Source organism: Prinia subflava, chromosome 3, assembly GCF_021018805.1.
Source record: "Prinia subflava isolate CZ2003 ecotype Zambia chromosome 3, Cam_Psub_1.2, whole genome shotgun sequence".
NCBI classification, from domain to species: Eukaryota; Metazoa; Chordata; class Aves; order Passeriformes; family Cisticolidae; genus Prinia; species Prinia subflava.
Genome location: NC_086249.1, coordinates 76,301,454 through 76,324,337, shown reverse-complemented (window position 1 = coordinate 76,324,337; position 22,884 = coordinate 76,301,454). Strand labels below are relative to the sequence as shown.

The 22,884-nt window shown below is 39.8% G+C and overlaps 1 protein-coding gene across 9 annotated transcripts in view; it reads left to right on the top strand.

Moving 5' to 3' along the window:
• INPP4A (inositol polyphosphate-4-phosphatase type I A) overlaps positions 1–22,056 on the top strand; it is a 113,072-nt gene extending 91,016 nt beyond the window's left edge. For all 9 annotated transcript variants that reach the window (XM_063392550.1, XM_063392556.1, XM_063392554.1 and 6 more), the window contains 7 exons: positions 1,252–1,375; positions 2,215–2,341; positions 2,709–2,849; positions 4,358–4,455; positions 8,024–8,136; positions 8,493–8,647; positions 19,097–22,056. In XM_063392550.1, the coding sequence (XP_063248620.1) occupies positions 1,252–1,375; positions 2,215–2,341; positions 2,709–2,849; positions 4,358–4,455; positions 8,024–8,136; positions 8,493–8,647; positions 19,097–19,229 (891 nt within the window). In that variant the 3' untranslated portion in view covers positions 19,230–22,056. The remainder of the gene's footprint in view (positions 1–1,251; positions 1,376–2,214; positions 2,342–2,708; positions 2,850–4,357; positions 4,456–8,023; positions 8,137–8,492; positions 8,648–19,096) is intronic.
• The last annotated feature ends 828 nt before the right edge of the window (positions 22,057–22,884 follow it).

Genomic DNA, 22,884 nt, shown 5'->3' with positions numbered 1-22,884 from the left:
CATCTCTTGTGCCAGACACTGAGTAGCAGGTATCTGCATTAAAAAAATTTCTACTATCCACAGAAAAAAAAAAATCTCCCACCCACTACACTTCTGTAGGGTGTCTAAATTCCTGTGAAATCACTAAATTGTTCATTGATTTCAAACAGTTTATTTCTTGAACATCATTGGCAGAGCTTTTGTCCCATAATGTAATATTAAAAATGTAAAACAGGTGACTGGATGAGAGGAAATGTCCTCAAGCTGTGCCAGGGGAGATTTAGAGTAGATATTATTAAAAAATTCATAATGGATGGGGTTGTTAAGACCTGGAGTGGGCTGCCCAGGAAACTGGTGGAGCAAGCATCCCTGAAGTGTTAAAAACAATGTGTGGATGTGGCAGTTGAGGATATGGTTTAATGGTGTACGTGGTAGTGGTGCTGGGTTGGACTTGGTGACCTTGAGGGTGCTTTCCAACCTTAATGATTCTTTGATTCTGTGATCTCACAGAGATACAATCAGGAAATTTTCCTATATAAAACCTGCCTCATAATGCAGATAATTTTTAAACTCAATCCTTTGACTATGTTTATCCATCATGATCAAAACTTTGTTTTCTTCTGTTTAACAGAGTAACAAAGTTACACAGCTGTGTACATAGTATATGGCCATCACCTGGGAAATTCCTTTGTTGACAGTGAATCAAGACTAGTATTAATCTTAAATAATGGTACTGACCTTAGTACTAGCTCTTCAGGATCTTGTTCTGAATATCTTGTAACACCAGAGTTTAAATCTGCATGATGCAGACATACTGCATTTTTAAGCTTTCTCAAATGTCATTCTTGAAAAACAGTAATTTATTCAAACTATCAAAATTCTTGGCCTGGAACTAGCTGTGTTGCTTTTCTGTCTAAAACTAAAACAATTCTCTAAGGGGCAACTTCCGTCATTCATAAATTGTAGACCCTACCAGAGAAAACAGTGTTCAGTTTCGTGTTCAGAAAACAAAAAGGTGTGAGATCTTCACCAGCCCCATTCTGAGACAGCTTGTGAGATGAGGGCAGCGTGCCTTGAATCTGATTTTGTGAATGTCTTGGGTTTTCATTGGTTGGTTGTATTCAGCTGCAAGGAAAAGGAGATGTTTAGGGGAAAGAGCATCTGTTTGACAGATTTTACTGCACCTCTTATACATGCTATCATTTTTGTTTGGGGCTGAAGAGCCTTTTTTATTTTGAATAATTTCATTCTTGTCTGTTTCCTCTCTCACAGCTGACGGCTCTCATTTGTGGTTTCATTATCAAGCTGAGGAACTGCCTGCATGATGATGGATTTCTAAGACAACTCTACACCATTGGCTTGCTGGCACAGTTTGAGAGCCTGCTGAGCACTTATGGTAAAGGCACAGGGCCAGGGGGTGGGATTAGCTGTTGAGTCAGCAAATTCTGCATTAAATTGGCTACAGCAGGGTCTGAGTGTTTGGGGCAATCTGCAGCTCAGCTACAAAATTATTTTGAAAACTAAAATGCAAACTAGATTATAGCTGAAGTACTTAATTATCTAACAACTCTGAATTTCTTCACACTTACTTGAGTTGCTTCTAAAAGGTAAAGTGTACTTTTATGACAGAATGTCAAAGGTTTAAGAAAGACTAAAATATATCACAGTGGTCTCTAGGATTTTTTCAGAAAATAACTGGATGAAAATTCTGGTAAGCTGTGAGAAATTGTGCCCAAAATACAGTTTTTGAATTTTCTTGAAACTTCTGTAGTCTTGCAGCACAGTGTGAGACTGAAGAGAGAATATAAAGAATATAAAAGAGGAAAGCACTTCAGTGAGAAGTGTTTCACTCCTGTGTCTCAAAAGCTGTCTGGGTGCTGTTTAGGGATTGCTTTACCAGACAAATCCAGAATACCTTGGACCTGTTCCAGTGCAAATGATATCATGGCTCTGACAATGGTGAGAAGTATTTATTAGTGTCATCTAATTTGAAAAATCAGCATATAAACTGCTTAAAGAATAGTGCTCTGGACTGTTCTAGAGAAGTTGTGTTTTCTAAACTTGGCTGAACTCAAAAAATCAGCTATGACATTATCTGTAGGTCAAGGGGGAGGCCTGGGCTGCAGCACTACTTCATCTGTGGGACTTCTTCATGGAGGACAGATGTCATCAAATTGACAAAGGGAAGCTGTGCATAACAAGTAATTACAATTCACTTTTTCCTCTTGGATTTAGGTGAGGAGCTGGCAATGCTGGAGGACATGAGTTTGGGAATCATGGACTTGAGGAATGTAACCTTTAAAGTAACTCAGGCTACATCAAATACATCTACTGACATGCTGCCAGTCATCACTGGAAATCGGTAAAAAACAATAAATATACTTTATTCTTGATAAGTGGGAATTTGCTTTCTCTACCCAAGTTGTAGAAGAGCTGCAGTATTAATGAGCAGAGCAAAATCAGCCATTGTCAGAAATTGGCAGATCTGATTTGAATGTCTGTGAGGATATAAATGCAACATTACAGATTGCTGCAGGATTGGTTTTGAACTAGAATGGATTTTCTGACTAGAAGCAAGGTGTGGCAGTTCCTTAGAGTCAGTTTTGACTGATGCTTGCTTTTTGATGGTTATATTATGTTCTAGTTGTTGTCCCTCTTTAGATAAATAACACATTCTTGCAACGTAGCTTTTTGATCCTTATGTCTAACAGCTGTTTATTTCTTTTCAGTGATGGATTTAACGTGAGGATCCCTCTGCCAAGCGCCTTGTTTGATTTGTTGCCACGTGAGATTCAAAGTGGAATGTTACTGAGAGTCCAGCCTGTTCTTTTCAACGTGGGAATCAATGAGCAGCAGACCCTAGCAGAGAAGTAGGTATCCAGCCAGGCAAGGTCAGCCTTTCTGGCAGTTCAGCAATGGAACTGCGTTGATGTGGAGCTGCACTAACAGCGATTCAGCTTCTCCAATACACAAACATGGGAACACTGTTCTAGATGAATCTGCCAAGTGCCAAACAAAAGGAGGTCCTTCTTTATGTGCCACGTAGCTGTGAAGCTCCTTACCTCATGGGTGTGAGACTAGTGCAGGTTTATGTGGTTTAGATGTGAACTTACAGTGGAAGATCTATCAAGGGCTATTTAGCACACAGGTGTTCTTTGTGATTTAAGACCTCTGTGAGTGACAGATCACTGGAGGCTGAGATCATTCTGGGTATTGCTGTGTATTTGCTCCTTTGGTTTTGCACTCTCCCTGAGACTCCCTCTCCTGGTCACTGTCAAAACTCAGGATAACGGGCAAGGTGCACCTCTGTTTTAACATACCCTTGCAGTATTTATGTAATGCAACACTGCTGTTGTAAAGCTGAAAAATACAATCATGTAATTATATTTGCTCGGGAAACTCTTCAGCTGTGAAAGAGCCAGCAGATTCCCTCTGTTTTGGCCACATTCTGTAAAGAGCACATTGACACAGCACTGCTCCAACAGAGCACTCCAGTGAAGGCAGGCATGTGCATTTTGTGACAGCAGCCTCAGTACTGGGCTGGAGTGTGCACTGTGGCAGTGGACAATGAGAAAAAGTCTAACAAAAGCATTCCAGCAATTACTGTTGTCCTCTGTTGCCTACAAAGGAAGCCCAAGATGATTAGCACAGTTAGAGATGTCAGCACTCTATGTGTACACTGTGTATGCAGATATATTTAGATGAGATGAATCAGGGCATTGTTGACAATATTTATTACATTCATGGTTTATTACTCCTAGATCCATATTTTTCATTTACGTACCTGAAATCAACATTCTCAGTCCTATCTACTGATGTTATGGTTGTTATTATTAGTTTATGAACTAAACTAGTAAATCCGTTGTTAAAAGTTTAAATTTAGGTAAAACAATTTGCTAGGTAGGAATTTAATATTGAAAGAGAGACATGAAAGCCAAAGAATTTTAAATACTGTTTTCTACAAGATTTTTCTTATACCTTCCTTCCCTTTTTTCCCCTCATAGTCATATATTTTCTTTCTCTGTAATGAGTCATGACAACAACGTGTTCTTAATTCTAAGCTCCCCAGAATTTCTATTAGCTTCACTAACTCCTTGTCTTTAGGAGGAGGAGATGGCCTGTGCCCTCTTTTTGTTTACAGGTATTACTTTCTTTTTAGGTGTAGATCTCCAGCAGACCAGATCAGGACAGGCACAGTATTTTTATTTAGGTATTTTTATTTAAAATTCTGTTACGCTTCACATGGCATTTGAATGATTAGGGAAATCCTGGGCTGAATCTTTGACCTGGTTTTTGGGAGACATATTGCCAAGTGCAGCTGTTTCAAAGAAAAACATTTTATCTTGGGCTTAATTGTTCGTTCCTTCTCCTGTTAAAGGTTTGGAGACACCTCACTGCAAGAAATAATCAACATGGAAAGCTTAGTGCGGTTGAATTCATATTTTGAGCAGTTCAAGGAAGTTTTGCCTGATGATTGTAAGTATTTTGTAATTGATGACAAGTTTGCTTGAACAGCACATTCAGGCTGTTTTGTTCATTTGTTTGCTCTCTGTTGGTTTTTTAAAAGTCGATGATACACCAGTAACCTCCAAAACATGATACAACTCTGTTTTAATACTTTAGTACTAAGTAGAGTGGATTCAAGAGGTTTAAAGGTCAGACTGATTAACTTTCCTTTTAAAGGTTACTTTTACATCTCTTTCTAAGTGGCACTATGTAGTGTATAACCATCCAGTTAGACAGTGAGATTGTTGTAAGGTAAAGGTGTAAAAGTGACAGGTCCCAGCAGCAGCACTTTTATGTGCAGCTTTTGGTGGTGCTCCCTGCCCTTATGATAAAACCTGCACAGAGAACAACTAAGTTTTTAGGAACTCAATGACTTCCCTCTGTTTTTCCTTTGGCACTTCCCTATAATTGTTGCATCTGCAGTCAAGAACAGAGAACCAAAGAAGAGAGGCCAAAGAAGAGAGACAAAAGCTACATGTTTAAATTTTACTGGGTTTTTTTTACTGGTTAATTTCTTGCTTGTTACTGCTTAGGGTTGGTTTTTTTTTTTTTTTTGAGAAGGCAGTGGCATAAGTGTCATTTACATGTGACCACAAAAATGGTGAAAATTCATCAATTCATTATTATTACAATAATAATTATTACAATAACCCTTTCTAAGGTTATTTCATGTGGCCTACAGTTGCAATTTTATTCCAGAAATACAAATGCAATAGCATGCAACAGGATAGTAAGAATTCTGTCTGGTAAAGTGCATTATTGCACATTCATTTACCCTGAATTTTTTTTTTAATACCGCTGAGAGCAGAACCTGCTTCCCTCCATCCAGGCATTCATAATGCTGCATAATAAATACTCTGGAATGTTAGCTGCAAAGTTTAATTTTTTATTGTATGGTCGTGTAGCATCAGATTTTCTTGTACAGTTCAAAAATTAATCAGTTTAAAGTGATTTTTGTTCATGTCTCTGTCTAGTCTTTTATAATAATAATTCCCATTCAGCTCCTTCTTCTCCTCTTTAATTTTGATTGACTTTTTATTTTAAAACTTCAGTCCCTTCCCTCCTCCCAAACCTCTTATGTTTAATCCAATGATCTTTTAGCTTTTGCCTTTTTTTTTTTTCCGGAAAGTTGTGGTGATATTTAGGATGTACAAAATGAAGTGTACTTTTCTGTGAACCCTTATCAAGGGAGAATAGCATTTTACATTTAACTGCAAGCTAGGTGACTATGCCCAGGTCTGTGTTCTGTGGTAGGTAGAGGCAAAAGGAAAAACAAATAGATCATTCTAGGGGACAAAGTTTCCAGTGAAGTATCTGCTGGCAGATTGCAGGAAATGCTCCCTTCAGGAACAGTACACAAGGAGAGTTGATTCCTTATCTACTGTCTCTGTCCCTGTGTTCTTAATTCTAAACTCTGCAGAATTTCTATTAGCTTCACTAGCTCCTTGTCCTTGTTCTGTTAGCTCTCCTTGTCTTTAGGAAGAGGAGATGGCTTGTGCCCTCTTTTTGTTTACAGGTATTGCTTTTTTTCTAGATGTAGAGCTCAAGCAGACCAGACCAACACAGGCACAGTATTTTTAATTATAGAATAGAAATATAGAATTGTTTAGGTTGGAAAGGATCTTTAAGTTCATCAGGTCCAACTGTCCCCAGCACTGCCAAGTCCACCCCTAAACTGTCTCTCCAAGTGCCACATCTCCATATTTTTTAAATACCTCCAGGCATGCTGACTCAACCAGTTCCCTGAGCAGCCTGTTCCAGTGCTTGACAACCCTTTCAGAAAAGAAATTTTTCCCAACACCCAATCTAAATCTCCCCTGGTGCAGCTTGAGGCCATTTTCTCTTGTCCTGTCACTGGTAGCCTGGGAGAAGAGCCCCCCTGGCTTTCAGGTGGTTGTAGAAAGCCATAAGGTCCCCCCTGAGACTCCTTTTCTCCAGGCTAAACAGCCCCAGCTCCTTCATCTTCTTCTCACAAGACTTTTGCTCCACACCCTTTGCCAGCTCCATTGCCCTTCTCTGGACACCACTGAGGTTTCAGCACCTCAGTGTCCTTCTTACAGTGAGTAACCCAGAACTGAACACAGGATTTGAGGTGCAACCTCACCAGTGCTGAGTACAGGGGGACAATCCCTGCCCTGGTCCTGCTGGCCACACCATTGCTGACACAGGCCAGGTCACCATTGGCCTTCTTGGCCACCTGGACACACTCTGGCTCATGTTCAGCTGCTGTGGACCAGCACCCCCAGGTCCTTTTCCACTGGGCAGCTTCCCAGCCCAGCCTGTAGCACTGCCTGGGGTTGTTGTGAGCCAAGGGCAGGACCTGGCCCTTGGTCATGCTGAAACCCATAAAAGTGACCTTGGCCTGTCCAGATCCCTGTGTAGAGCTTTCCTGCCCTCCAGTAGATCAGCACTCCTGCCCAGCTTGGTGCCATCTGCCACTGACTGAGGGTGCACTTGATCCCCTCCTCCAGATCATCGATAAAGATTTTAGACAGGACTGGCTGCAGAATTGGGCCCTGGGGAGCCACCCTGGTGACCAGGCACCAGCTGGGTGTAGCACCATTCACCAGCACTCTGTGGGCCTGCCCATCCAGCTGGGCGTTTTACCAGTGAACAGCATGTCCCACCAAGCCATGAGCTGCCACTTAGTCCAGGAGAATGCTGTGGGAAGCAACCTTAAAGGCTTTGCTGAAGTCCAGGTAAACAATGTCCTTCCCTCATCTACTCAGCAGGTCGCCTTCCTGTAGGAGATCAGGTTAGTCTAACATACTGTTTGCTGTGCGAAGTAGGCCTAAAATAAAAGCTCATATGTCACTCAAATAGGATTCTTTTTGTCACAGTGTCATCTCTTACAGTGCATACCTCTGTATTTATTCAGTCACAACTTTAGCTGGTGTTCTCCATCATTACTCCTTTCAAAAAAAAAAAAAAAAGAAAAAGAAACAACAAAAAATACAACTTGTTGAATACTTCTAATTGATTGTCTGGATATCTTGCTACATATGTAAGAGATGATGTACAACAACTTGAACACAGAAGATGAGTACTAAAGTTACTCTGAAAAATTTCAACTACTTTATTTCCACTCAGTGAAATATTAATAAATAGATCATGACAATGTGATATCCTGTGGGTGTTTCTTGTAACTGAAGGCTGACCAGCTTGCAAATTTAAAATCAAAATGTGAGCAGAATATAAAATATCTCCAGAGTTTCTCTGAAGACACACGTTCTCCTGTCATCTCTGTGACACACAAACCAAATGACTATACCAATCTTGCTCCCTTTGTTCATTCTCTTATTATACTGCTATTAGATTCTGAGTCCCTGAAGTTTTAAATAACTGGAATTTATATTTCCAATTAAGTTTAATTAAACTTGAATTTGTTTTGTTGATGGTACTAAGTAAATCAGAACCTGAGAGATTGTTCTAGTTTCAAGAAAACACAAATGTGTTTGCAACAGGCATATAGAAACACTTTGTGAAAGATCTGTTGAATGCAGATGAATAAGTGGAGTTGGTTTTGTTTGTTTCATAGGTCTACCTCGATCTCGTAGTCAGACGTGCCTGCCTGAACTGTTAAGATTTCTGGGACAGAATGTACATGCAAGGAAAAACAAGAATGTTGATATCCTTTGGCAAGCTGCTGAGGTATCTATTCATCTAAGCATCTCTGCATAGTTCAGCTGATTTTCTGTAAGCGTATGTACTTGCCCCTTTTTTATTACATTTGATACATTTGAATTTCTTCATTTGCTGCGAGTAGCTTGGAAATGCTGCCAGGCTAGACCTCCTCTAGAATCAGACGTGGGGAGATAAAATGTATTTTCCATGTCAGAATTTTCCCCTCAAGTCATACAATGAAGTTCTGCTCTCCCAAACATGCCAAACTTTGACATTGAAGCCCTGCACAGCATTTGTGTTTCTCTAAGGGGAAGCACAGGTGTTCTCTCTGACAGAAGGTTTTGTGTGTAGGAGGAGTGATGAGTTGTCTGTCCCATTTCTAGATATGTCGCAGACTTAATGGTGTTCGATTCACGAGCTGTAAGAGTGCCAAGGATAGGACTGCCATGTCCATCACCCTGGAGCAGTGCCTGATCCTACAGCATGAGCATGGAATGGCTCCACAGGTCTTCACTCAGGCTCTGGAGTGTATGAGGAGGTAAGAGTTTGACCACATCACTTATTCCTAAGTAAAGAACCATGCAAACTGCAGAGGAGTGGTGGTCTCTGTTTCCATCCAAAGGAAAAAAAAAAAAGTAAACTAAAGTCAAGAAACTGTAGAACTGACTGCTAGAATTCATCCCTCCCGTGCATGTGAGTTGCATATGCTAAAGCTGGTTCTTAACAGATTTATATCAGATGGGCTTGAGTTTTTGGTAGGAAATGAGGAGTTTTCAGACAAGCATGAAAAAATATTTTTTCTCTTAATGCTGAGCTTACAGAACAGGAAACTGGTGCTTCTTTGAAAGTTGCTTAATTATGACTTTACCTGAACTGTCACAGCACTAGGTTTCTTAGTTCTAGATCAGGGAGATTACTCAGGGATGACCTATCTTTTGTTCTTTGAAACACAGACACCTGCAGTTTGCACTGGTTTGCCACATGTATTCTTTAGCAGTGAAACACTGCTCACTGGGTGAAAAGTCAGTATGAGTGTTTCACACTACAGAAACCAAATTTCATCACAATGTGTCAGTGTGCTGTTGTCGTATCAATATAATGATGTTCTGTATTCTGAAGCAGCAGAGATGTTTGCAGAATTAAGTACTGTACTTTAAAAAAAAATGTGTTTACTGTTGTTCAATGCCTTGTTTCAAGCACTGCTGGAAAACTCCGTAAGTCACATACCAAAAGAAAGGATAAGAAATCTAGCTTTAGTCTTTATCAATGTAGTTCAACAATGCTGTTCAGTCCTGTTTTTCAACATTCACTCTTATCGAATGTACTGTACTGTGTGTCTTTTCACCAAATTCTCTAGAGTGTTCAATTCTCTTATCCTTTCTGTATGTTTTGCTGTTTGACCCTTTCTTACTCTTTGGTTACCTAGAAGAAAAATGTCTTATATAATAACACTTACAGCCTCTTACACTAGTAATTTGGGGGTTTATATTTACATCTAGTTGGGTGGCACTGGACTTTTTTATTTTCAAGTTTTTGTTGCACCTTTTTGCTACATTGTCACAGAGTTAGTACAGTACATGAAAAGTGCACTCAGAAAAACACATACTTAAACCTTGATATTAGAAACAAAACTTGAAACAGCTTTGTGAGGGAGAATTTACTGACTTAAAATGGACTAAGTGGGTTTCAAACATCTTTATTTAAATTATGCAACTTGTTGACATAGACATCTGAAACTGTTATACAGTTTCACAGTTGTGTACTTAATAAGAATAAAGACAACTAGGAAAAATACTGGGAATCTTGTTGCTTTCTTCAAATTCTTTACTGGGTCACTGTTGTTTTATTTTATGTAATCATGGACACAATAGAGAGAGGTTAATAATAACATTGTTTTGGTCCTTCAGTCTACCAATTTAATATAACACAGGATCAGATAAAATATTGACCCAAGAAAAATACTGCTTTGTGTTGACCTACACTGGGATATTGAAAGAAGGCAAATTTAATCACAACCTTTGGCTTGAGTGTTTTACCAACATCAGGGACTTGCTCTGGCAGGTGAAGGACATGACTTTTTCTTCTGTTAAGTCTTTGGCTATGGCAGACTGTGCAGGACAACTACTACTAGTACAGAAGGAAAATCAAGATTAGACCATTCTTCAAGCTCATCACTCTTCCTCACATCTTACTGCTCTTTGGGGGTACGTGGTTGTGTTTTTAAAATTATTTGTCAATTCTATTCAGGAGCAATGGCACAGAATTAATAAAGCTTAATGAGAGAGACAGGATTGTAGAACAAATATGTAGGAGTCCAACTCCACCAAATCCCATTCCAGCCTGGGCAGTTTGACCTGACCTAGACAACAGATACAGGATAAGAAAGGGTAGCAAATTGTACCCAAATTGCTTCCAGGGCATTCAGAAAACTTGGGTTCTGTTCTTTTAACATGGATCTTTTATTTAACTGTACTGGAAAAGGAAGGTTTGGTTCATTCTTAAAGACTTTGGAAGTTTGTGAGGGAAGTTTGACAGGGAAGAAGTAGTAGTAACTTGTGAGACTCAAAGTATTTCATCTCTTCTCTGTTGACTACTTCCCAGAGAAGAAAAGTGTCCTTGCTTATACCATTCTTGAAAAAAATAGGAAAGCATCATCTTCTTCCATGTGATGTTGGTCTTCAGAGGTGTTAGTTCCCACTTACTTGTCCTCAGGGATTTCCCTTCTTGCCTAGTCTTGTGATAATTATGCATTTGTGATAATTGTGTTCAGTGAGCAGAGACATCAGGGAGAACATGGAGTGTTCTTCTAGATTCTAGTAGAAATTTACAGATAAAAGTGTGTGGCTTTAACCTTAGAAACAAATACCCTATTAAAATAAATTCATTTTCTCTAAATAAGTTACAGCTTTTCCTGTCCTAAATCAAAGACACAGTAACTCCCAGCTCACAAGTAGTAAAATCATGATGATATATCTGGAAGTCCAAGCTAAGAGGACATGGCCACCTGACCAGTAAAGGCAGAACAAGAGTTGAAATCCAGCTGGTTCAAGTAGCCTCTTCCATCTGCAGCGCATACTCCCCACTAGATCTCTGACACCCTGCCCTCCCTCTTCCTACCAGGTTTCTGTCCTGTCAGAAATGCCAGTGGAGCTGTTTGTGGGAATATGCTCTAAGGCCATTTCAGTCAAGATCATCCTGTGCAGCAAAATCCTTTACATGTTTTGGTGAGACCAGCTAATTTTCATTAAAGGAATTAGGAAGGTGCAACACAAGCAATTTAGCCAACAGAGAAGAGCCATCTCTGATAGGGGCTCTTGAAAAGCAGCTGGAAATGAGGTGAGGAAAATCACCATGGGACTGACTAAAAGGATTATATAATAAAGTCCTAATAGTCATGTTTGGATATGACCACTCACTGCAATAAAACAGCTATTGCAAAAAGCTTGGTTGGATTTCTTCACTGATAGACCTGCTTTAAGAACAAAATCAGACTGAGTTGAGCTAGACCACTTGGCAGATGCCCACCCAGCTGCTCACTACCTTCCCTCAACAGGACAAGGGGAAAAAAATGTGAAAAAGCTCATGGGTTGAGATAAAGACAGGGAGATCCCTTGCCAGTGACTGGTACAGAACTTGTGAAACAGACTCCAAGAATTTTTTTTTTAATTGCCAATGGATTGGGGATGTTAAGAAATAAAGATGAAAATTAAACACCTTGCCCTCCTCCACCTCCCTTCTTGTCCAAGACCAAAGTATTCCACTGCTTCTTTCTCAGCTCCTCTACTTCCATCCCTGCTGAGCAATGCACAGCAGATGTGGAAAAGGGATTTGCAGTTAGTCCATAATAGATGGACTTTTCCATAACAGGTCTTGATGCCTTAAGTTTTAGCTTTCATGTTTTTCAGATTCTGTGCTGCCTAGGGGTGTAGTTCTGAGCCTCATATTAAGTGTTAGTAAGCTCTGTTCACAGGATAGGTAGACAAACAAATCCTTTTCCTGCGGAGACCAAGGACAACTTTCAGGCCCAAGAGCACAAACAATGGCGGGCTGAAGACAGAAAACAAGAAGGATGAGACCTCACAACCTGAAGCTGTAATTGGACAATTAACCCCAATATGCAAATAGACCAAAACTTATAGAAGTGTGAGACCTTGTGACCAGTTGTCCATTTTCTGACCACTATGGGTCTATCCTGGATATAGCCCAGGCCAGGCTCTTGTACTGCCCGAGGTGTATCCTTAATGGCCTTTTAATAAATACCGACTTTATTCTTTTAACACTGTCTAGTCTCTGTTCCAGGTCAGCCTTCCCAAGGCATCAGTCTCCTCTGCTCCTTTCCTCCTTGCACTCTTCTTCCATTCCAGTGTGGGTCCTTCCCATGGGCTGCAGTCCTTCAGGAAGAACCTGCTCCTGCATGGACTCTCCATGGTCTCCAGATTCCTTCAGTAAATATTCATCTGCTGCATTAGGGGTCCTCCATGGGCTGCAGTGTGGATAGTTCCTCTCCATGACTGCAGGAGAAACTGCTTCAGCTCTTTCCCCTCTCTTTCCCTGACTTTGGTGCTCACAGGGCCCTTTCTCAGATCTTTTCCCATCACTCTTCACTGCCATGCAGTGCTCTGCCTTTTCTCACACACTCCTTCCCTGAGGCACCAGCATGGCTGAGGGCTCGGCCGCGCCTGCAGTGGGTCACTGAAGCTGGCTGGAACCAGCACGGGGCAGCCCCAGCCTCTCCTCACAGAGAGAATTCCTGTGTGCAAGCTCAATTAGAAGGGAAATTGCTGTGTCTCCTAACCCTAGTCCTCTACTAGAGGTAGTCTACTGATGAATGTTTTCATTTAAGACACTGTACCATTTGGTGTATTTGATATTTCCAAAAGGTGACTTTTCACCTCTCAGGGGGAGCATCTACATGGGCCAACAGTGACAAGGAGAGCACTTCACAGCCCTTGCCTCCATCCCCTCCACATGTGTCTGTGTATACATCTTCATGTAAAATTGAGTAGCATGATAATAATTTTTAGTGGTGGAGATGTGGCATGTGATGTTCATAATGCCAACTCAGTGTTTTTAGCCTTCCTTCTTTCCCTCTACCATTGTTTTACTTTTTGTCTATATTCTAAAACACTTTTCTTCCTCCAGGCTATTTCACTGAGCCCTTATCCACCACTTTGCAGTAAGCACTAGGTTTCCACTGGCTCATTCTCCCAATCACACACACACTCCTCTCTCCCCACTGCTACGAAGGTATTTGGGATTTGTAGGCTTCACAGATTCAATCTGCCCTTGTCCACTGTAGGCACCAGGAGTAAAAAAGTCTTCATCACCAATTTGGATCAAATCCAGATCAGAAATACAGTTGGTTTAGTTCCCCGCCCAGCTAATTCTGTTTGACTTGATGTGTCACCAGCATCTGAATGCTTTTTTTAACCACCTCCAGGGTGTGTCTGATTTCTTGCAGGACAGTGTCTGATGCTTACATAACCCTGCTACACAACCATCAAGGTTATGGATGGTTGGTTATGGATGGAGCAAATGCACAAGCTCTAACAGCATCAGGCTTACAGATTGCATTTAGAATCACAGAATCATAGAATCGTTTGAGTTGAAGGGGACCTTGAAGATGATTCTAGTTCCAGCACCCTGCCATGGATAGGGACACATTCAATTAGACCAGGTTTCTCAAAGCCCCATTCAGCCTGGCCTTTAACACTTCCAGGGATGACCATCCGTGGCTGCCTTACCACCCTCAGAATTTTTCCTTGTATCTAATCTAAACCTGTTCTCTTTCCCTTTGAACTTATTCCCCCTGTCCTGTCACCACATGCTCTTGTCAATAGTCTCCCTCCCTCTTTTTGTATGCTCCCTTCTGGTACTGGAAGGCTGCAGTTCAGTCACCTCTAAGCCATTTCTTTTCCCAGCTGAACAAACCCAATTCTCTCAGCCTTTCCTTGCAGGAGAGGTGCTCCATTCCTCTGTTCATCTTGGTCACTTAGTTGTTGCTTTGTGAACTAAAAATAAAGTTGGAGTGCTCAGGGTATAAGAGTGATCCAAAATTAAAGACCACACTACAAAGCCTGCCAGGCTGCCTGAGGAGTTGTTCTTCACTGAAGCCTTCGGTGCTCAATGTAAGAAGTGGGTGCACAATGAGATGGGCTTTGCAGCATGTCTGCAGAAAAATGCCTGTTGATATACTCTCAAATTCATGTCCAAGCAGAAAAATAGGTGGGCGCTTTTTTGGGGTTTTTTTTTGGTTTTTGTTTTTTGGGTTTTTTTGGGGGGTAGGGTTTTTTTTGGTTTTTTGTTATTATTAATGTGTTACACAGGTAGTTAGGAGGTTAAATTAAATCACTGCAGTCCACACGGAAAGATGTTTGAAAGGGTCAAATACTACAATGGTTATTCATGTTCAGCTTGCTTTTCAGAGCTCCACTTCTTTGCAGCATGCCAAAGCATGGCAGAGCAGCATGGGGTGTTATTGCTTGGTAATCTGAAAGAGTGAACATGGAAAACCATTAATGTTCAACCTACATGTGTTTATTTTCACTAGACTACAGTACTTCTTTCTTATTTTTCTCTTTTATTCTCTTTCCCTCTCCTTATTTCTATAATTGTACTGATACATATTTTTGAGATGTTTTTCCACTCTTTCTTTGCTCCATCTTCTGGTTTTGTTGTGCGTTCTTCCATGTTTTTCCATTTTCTTGACCATCTTGTGTTGCCATCTCTTTTTATCCATTCATTTGCATGTCTGTCTTCCTTTCTGTTTTATTTTCCCTCTTCCCAAACTTCTTCCTTTTCACAGCATTGGAACACGGGAGATAGTCACCCAGAAGAACTTGAGTGGCCTGGTGCCCATCCGAGATTTCAGACTAGATCCCAGCCTCCTCTACTCTATTCCTTTGCTAGCTCTCAGCCCCAATTTACTGATTGTGTGGCTGTTCCTGAGCATAGCATACCTGGTGGCCAGATTACGTTGCAAGTGAAGATAGAGTTCAAAAACAAAAAAGAAAAAAAAAAAAAAAAAAAAAGAACAACAAAAAAACCACAAAAACCCAAAAAAGTGCTTGAATGTGCATTGCCACTTGGTATCTGCTGGACAAAGGAATGTGTCATAGCATTGTCTGCCAAGAATTATTATTATGCCTTACAATTTTACGTTTCTATTGTACTAGACTGTAAATATACATCAAATTATTTTATCAAAAAGAATTGTATTGAAACTTTAAATTATTGTTCTGCTTTCAGTGCTTGTAACATAGTCTGACATTGGCCTGTTACCTCGTTACTTTAGCCAGCCTGAAGATCTCTTACCAAATATAGTTTTGTGTTACTTGTTTCATGTATTCCAGAGAAAGGAACTCTGTCTGAAAAGAATTTGTATCTTTTTGTATATTTAAGGTGTATGCTAATCTTGCCTTTCATTTTTACAAAGTATGAAGAGAAAAATAAAAACATGGGTGGGGTTTATAAGAAATTATAAGAAATTTATTTAAAGAAGCAACAAATTTATACCTTAATTTCAAAGCATAATATCCAAATTATGTTACTGAACAGTTTGTAGAACCATAGTCTTGTTCCTTTCTCATGGTTAAGTATATTCTAGTAGACTAGAAAACACTCAGAAAACAAACTGCAGTGTGCTGCATGCAGAATTATTTCATTCTATTTGTAGATCTGCATTTTGCAATGTATTAAAGACATGAGGAGAACGACTTGTGGTTAGGAAGGGGATGTGACTGGCATTAGCCTGCTAGTGATCCATTATCTATTTTAGGTGCTCTGCTATAGAACTTTTTGTGAAATAGGGTCGTCCTAGAAGTTAAAGATAATGGTCTTTAATTTTCAGGCAAGAAGAGGGAGGTATCAGTAACTCTTTTAATAGCTGGGTTTCAGGTTTTCCGCTGAGCTTTATTTTAATTACATTAGACTAAATATTACTGTTACTTCCATTAAAAAAAAAAAAAAAAAAAGCGTTGCACAGCTTTAATAAATTATGATGCTGATAGTGACTTAGTGATAAACGAGTGATGGTAAGTTAACATTTATTTAAGCGGTGAGACTAAAGTGGCTTCCTAGTTTAGTGATGCAGAATAATTGCAGATGAAATCTGATCATCATTTATATATAACATCAAACTAGGGGAGGCCTATTTAAACTGAAAGATTTTGTTGATGCTGTGGTCTGGCAGAGCTTGTCAATAGCAATAGCTGATAAAAAAACCTAACCTCATTTAATGTAGTTTGATAAATTCATAAAGGGTTTTACTTCGCTTGGTGCCTGAGATGACACTGGACTTCTGAGGATAACTAGTACTGTGATTTGTATTTTCTACTATTATTAACTTGCTCAAAAAATATAGGTAGCTTTAGCTTTTATTATAAATTTTAATGGAATTGAGAGCTGCTGAGAGAAGTATGCTGAAATAAAAAACCAAAAAAGCACAGTTAGAATAAAAATCAGAATTAAATCCTAAATTTGGATTTAATTATTCTAACTAAAAAAAAAAAAAAAAAAGTGTGTGGTTATATTTGTGTTGTCATGAAATCAGACTGTACAGTACACTATCTCTTAATATTTTTCCTCACTATTCTTCCAATTTTGTTTTTAAAAGAAAAAAAACAAAAAAACCCAAAAAACCCCAGAACACCACAAAGACATACATGTTTATATATCTCTATATAAAGCACGTATCCTGCTTATTTTTAATTGCAATGAGCTTTGGTACATTCTCACTGCTGTTGAGGTCTATCATGATATGGTGGTTTGGGACACACCCCCGTGCTCTGCTGGTTCCTGCTGCTGCTGTGTCTCCATAGAAATCATCTGTTCTCTATGGTTAGCACTGCTTGGTTTGCTTGGGTGCCCAGTGTACCTTTTCTACAAAGTGAGCAGTTGTCAGGTCGGACTGTGGCCTTGGTCTTGCATCGTGGGGAATGTCCTGAGTTCAGCCTAACCAGATGTGAGAGTAACTTTAGAATCACAGAATATCCCAAGCTGGAAGGGATCCACAGGGACCAAGGATCAGTTCCTGGCTTGGCACAGGACAGCCACAGGCGTCTCCCCGTGTGCCTGAGAGCGCTGTCCAAACACTCCTTGCACTCTGGCAGACTCGGGGCCATAAACACTTCCCTGGGCAGCCTGTTCCAGTGTCCAGCCACACTCTGGTGGCAGGCATGTTCACTGAACTCCCTGAGATTGTTAATCTGTATAAAGTATGAAGGTGCTGCATACAATTACCACTAGGGTTGCAGTAAGACTACCTTAGCACCGTTTGGAATGAAAGCCCAGGCTTTTTGAAAACATGTAGCTTTTTTTTCTTCTTAAACTTCAATGGGGACAAGTTTGGGTTTTTTCCCTTTTGGAGCCTGGCCTGTGCTTTTGTTAAGACATTCAGATTTAAGATGCAGTAGTGCATCCTGCTTATGTGCTTCCAGGAGAAGGAAGATGGCATGTCAAATGTGGGAAATGTATCCTTGTCACCATATCTGTGCCATGAGGGACACACGCAATAACCAGATGCAGTGAAAGGTGTTATGAAGAGAATGATTCACTTTGCAGTTAAAATGCTCACCTAGCATCACATATTTGCTAGTTAAACTTACTGCTTTTATTAGTACTCTGAAGTATGATTTGTGCAAACTTTTGATGTATCTATTTGGCTGCAAGAGCCATCGGGGGAGTTTTGTGAAACACAAACCAGTGCCAGAAAAACAGTGTCATCACAGATGATCCATTCTATAAAAGGCAAGCACAGAATGTGCTCTGGAGACAAATTTCAAACTTAGTTAAACTACTCCTTAAAGAAAAAAAAAAAAAAGAAAAAGAAAAAAAAAAAGTATTTTATGAAGTTAAGCTAGGTGTTACATACAGAACACAGTTACAGCCACTTTCATGAACCAAAATTAGAAGAACGGTGAGGTCTGTAAGAGCACGAGAGCTTTCAAACTGAACCAGAATCCAAATCCTCCTTCTGAATCAGATGATCACAACTTACCTGGTAGATGCTCCAGCCATCTCCAAGGCAGGAATAATGTGACATTTCCACTATAAGATGCTGTACTGTACACTTCGCCATGAAGGTCTATTCATTGTTTAGGTTCCAGTCCTCAATCAGGGAAAGACATTCTCCTGCAAGCCTAAATTGATTTATAATATATATTTAAAAGATAGTGCTTCCTCTTTGTATGTCTGTTTTTTGGATATAATCAAAGGAACTCTGAAGTAGATTTACAAGTGTAAAGAAGCCTTATAACTGGAATAGTTTTTTATTGTAGCACAGAACCTCTTTGTAATGTGGGGCAGTTGCACCAAAACATTGGCTGAAAATTAAATTTTGCACAGCTTTGTTTCTTTGGGGTGATGACTGTCAATGCAGCCAGTCTTTTTTGCACTGCTGTTTCATGATTAGGATCTTTTTTTAGATTGTGTTGGTTTTCATGTCCATTTATGCATGCAGAGATAACTGGAAAGTCATATATTATTTTTGTATCAGCTCTAATCTTTAAGTAAGTACTTATAACACTGACATACAGGGAACAATAAAATTACTTTAAAGCTCTTATAGAGAGATCTGCAGGTTTTGGTTTTCAGCTTTATGTGTTAATAAATTAGCAGAACTGCTTTTAACAGTCCCTTGGGATCCCTTGTGCAGTGAATGGCATGTGAACTCCACAACAGTGTACCTTGAAATACATGAAACCGGCACGAAAGAACCTTTTCAGTAGATGTGCTGCTGCTTTCTAGAAATGCAAAACTAGCAACCAGACATAGCTTGTGTCCATTCTGTGTGCTTCTTACCAGCATTGTATGATGAGTCATCTCTTTTAATATTTGCAGTGGCAAATTAATTAAACGCTCATTAAATATAATCAACTTTATTTTAATGCTATAAAATAACCAGTTCATTTCATCTTAGTTTAAGTCTTTTTTCTTTTTTTTTTCCCTTTTACTGCTGTCATTTTTTGTGCTTGTTTTTTTTCCCCAGTGAGGGTTGTCGCCGAGAAAATACAATGAAGAATGTTGGATGTCGCAAGTATGCATTTAATTCCCTGCAACTGAAGGCTTTCCCAAAGTATTACAGGCCTCCAGAAGGAACTTATGGAAAAGTTGAAACATAAGCATACTATGTCCTTTAATTGCTGTTCCATTAAAACATGTGGATGCACTCTAGATTAACCATGATTTTGTCATCCAGAAGAGATAAATAACCTTTTTGTACGTTTCGCTAGGTCATACGGAGCATGTTACCAAATTGGAATCTATAGTAACAATTATTCTGACACCTTAGCTTGAGAATAGTGTGATGACTCTCTGCCCGTTTCAATAGCCTTCAGTGTATGTAAGATGAGCAGATATTGTGCTATTTAATAATTTCCTATATGCAAATAGCTAGGTACCTCCTGGATGGGCAAGGACTCTAGGAACGGTATTTAGGCAGCTGTTTCCATAACATCTTTTTATACTGAGTTGATTTGAGATTGAGCTTTTCCTAAATTTTTTAAAACTGAGAGTAAAACTCAGAAGTTGTAAATAAAAAGGATCCTAGACAGTTTAGTAAGTGTAGAATGCATTGTTACAATCAATAAAAGAGGGTTTAATTAAAAAAAAAATCAGCACAATAAGAGCCAGGAGAAAGAACTGTTTCACTGTATATAGGATGCCATCTTCATGTATGAAATTACCGAAATATAAAAGGCCAGACATGTGAGGTCTGGTTTGTAATTCTGTTCAAATAAAACAAATTTCTGTCATCTTTGGCAGGTAAGGCCTTGGGCACACAACTGATTTTAAAAAGTATTTCAGAAATGTCATGATGCTTAACTATTAATGCCAGCAAACAGTTGCCCACTCTAAGGCAAGTGCAACAAGCAAATTGCTGGTGTTGCATATGACATGTTCAGTATATTCCATGGTGTTGTACATTAATTAACACATTTTTACCCATGGTTCTTTTATATCACTTCTGGATTGTAACCCGGGGCATTACATTATTTTGGTCAGCGTACAATTTTTCTGTATCGGTTTTGTATGTCATTACAAAAATGCTCAAAGTGCCCAATGCACCCCCTTGCTCCAAAATCCAGATTGGTTTCTGTTTACCTTTGCATTTCACCTGTTGAGAATCCTGGTGGGGGGAAGTGTGACCGGGGTCAGGGTATTTCTGAGGAAGGCAGTAATGCCCTGTGTTGATAGAGAGGAACTGCTCAGTGCTACTGCTTGTGCCTGAGAACCATGGTGGGTTCTAGCTTATGATAAAGGTGGTCAGTTGGATAGCATTTGATAAAAAATGTTCAACAGATCTCCTCCAAAATAATCTCCCAAAGAATGCATTCGAAGCTAAGATAGCATTTTAAAAAGCAGCTAAATGTTCATTTCCAAATTTTAACAGGATCCAGTAATCTCTAGCCAGCTTCATTCAGCACACTGTCCTTTCCTTCTTGATTTCTAAGGATCTAAGTTTTAGAATAGATAAAATCAGCCCATTTTTTCTTGTGGGAGTAGCAACAGCCAGGTAAGTATATGGCTGTTTTCTGATTTCTTTCTCCCTCTCACTGATGTTTGTCTGTGCTGTCACTGCTCTATCAATCAGCCATGTTCATTCTGCTCCCATGTAGGTTTGGGGGTTACAGGTCCAGCAGTTTTTGCATTTTGCTTTTTGCAGTTTAACACTGAGCAGCATGTCACAAAGCCAGGTCACAGAGTTCTGCTGAACTAGGCTGCTACCATTATTTCAGACTCTTTAGGATAACAAAACATGGAATTCTGTGCAAAAGCAATGTATTGTAGTACCTACCCCAGGTCTGAACAAATCATATACAGTAGAATGGTCCCTTGGAATGTTACTAGCCCTGTTTGCCAGTTAATAAATGTTGGTTTTGTTTTATTTTTTGCTAATAAGTAAACAAATATATGTTGAAAAGTTTTTCAATTGGATCTCTTTAGACATGTCACTCCATTAGTTCTGCTCAACCTTCAGTCTCTGGCCCATTACTAAATTCTACTTTATTTTTGTATCAACTATGCTCTTTATATCCCTTAGCTTTTATGAGTTGATCATTTTATTTTGTATATTTCAAACATGGTTAATTTTAAGTCCTGTATTGTTACACTAAAAATCTTCCAGCGTTCAGCTTCAGAAGGAAATAGCAGATGTCTCTTGTAACACTGAGCAGCGCCGCTGTCCCAGATGGTGGCCAGCAATCATCAGACCTGCTGCAGAGCTTAGCAATCCTGTGTTGATTTTGTATAGCGCTGTGATGTGTAAGAGTTGCTGAACTTTGCCTGCGGTGGCACCGCGGCCCCGGGCGCGCCTGGCTGTGCCGGGGTCCCCGCGGGCTCCCGGGCACGGCCCCGCCGGGACGGGCACGGCACTCCCGGGACGGGCACGGCACTCCCGGGACGGGCACGGCACTCCCGGGACGGGCACGGCCCCGCTCCTCCCGGGCAGCACCGACAGCCCGGCCTCGAGCAGCGCCTCCAGAGAAAACGGGGACACGTGAAACCCGCACGGACCCTCAGCAGGGGGAAAGGAGCTTTTCTGCTGCACACGAGAGGCGAATCTAAGAGTGACTGTAAAATGGAGTTCTGTCTGATGTTCCTTTTTTCGAGTACATTTTTTAAATTATGAAACATACGAAGGTGAAAGAAGAAAACTGTTGCCAAGTATGTTCTGTGTATGTTCTGTGAAAGTACCTACAGCACAGTTGCCTTTTTTTTCATTTATACGTGTAAAATTATTGTATAATACAACACAGTTTTGTCCCAACACAACTGTATTTGCCAAGCTTTGTGCATTGAAATATTTTTATTTATTTGGTTTTGGGCAGTATTAATATATCATAAACATATGGCTACTGTTTTATATATTCTAGTTCATCCAGTCCATGTATGCTGTAAATGTGCTAGTCTTTAGGATGAAAACCAATAAAAAACTGACAAGAATAACAGTGGTGGCTTGCTTTTAATGTGTTTGTGGTGAGTGTAAATAAACACTTTCGAGCTCCTTGACTTGATTCACTTTTATCTGTTGGAGAGCTTATAAAGCCAAGATATTTGGGGAGACATTTTACACAGATGTGCAAGTCAGGACGTAGTTACTTCTAACCCCTGCTAAAGAACAGCTGCTACCAATTTCCTGTAGTTAAGTGAGGCACCAGCTTGTCCTACATGCTCTATGTTGTGCAGCAGCAATTAAATGAGTGACATGAGGTATTTTTCTTCCTTAATTTTATCTACTTTCTCCATGAATATGCCGTAAGAGCTTCCTGAGCTTTGCTCTCTGTTCTTTCATTTTTCCTTCCATTAGCAGAATTTTTTCTCTACTGCTGCTTCCCATTGAGCCAGCTCATCCCTCCAGCAGCTTTAGCAGTTGGGCTGCTTCTCAACAGGGACAGGTTGTCCTTGTTGACTGTCATTCTGATTTCTAATTAGATAAAGTTTATGTAATAGTTTAACAGACAATAATTCAGAGCATTCTGATTTCTCTAAAATATGAAGAATAGAACACAAAAATATAATTCTGTTTCCACTGGGAGTGTGAGAGCTGCCAAATAGAAGTTTCTTTGTGTTAGAGTGGGCTGAGGAGCATTTGGGGAGCTAAGTGAATTAGGTTTTTTCAGTTATATAAAAGGAGAAACAGTAAAAGATAAAAACCCACACTGCTTTCATTCAAAATGCAGAAAGAGAAGATGCTTGACAGGTAGAAATTCCTGAACTGCAAATGCAAAATGCGTCTGCATATATGTGCACGTTAATATACATATATATATATAT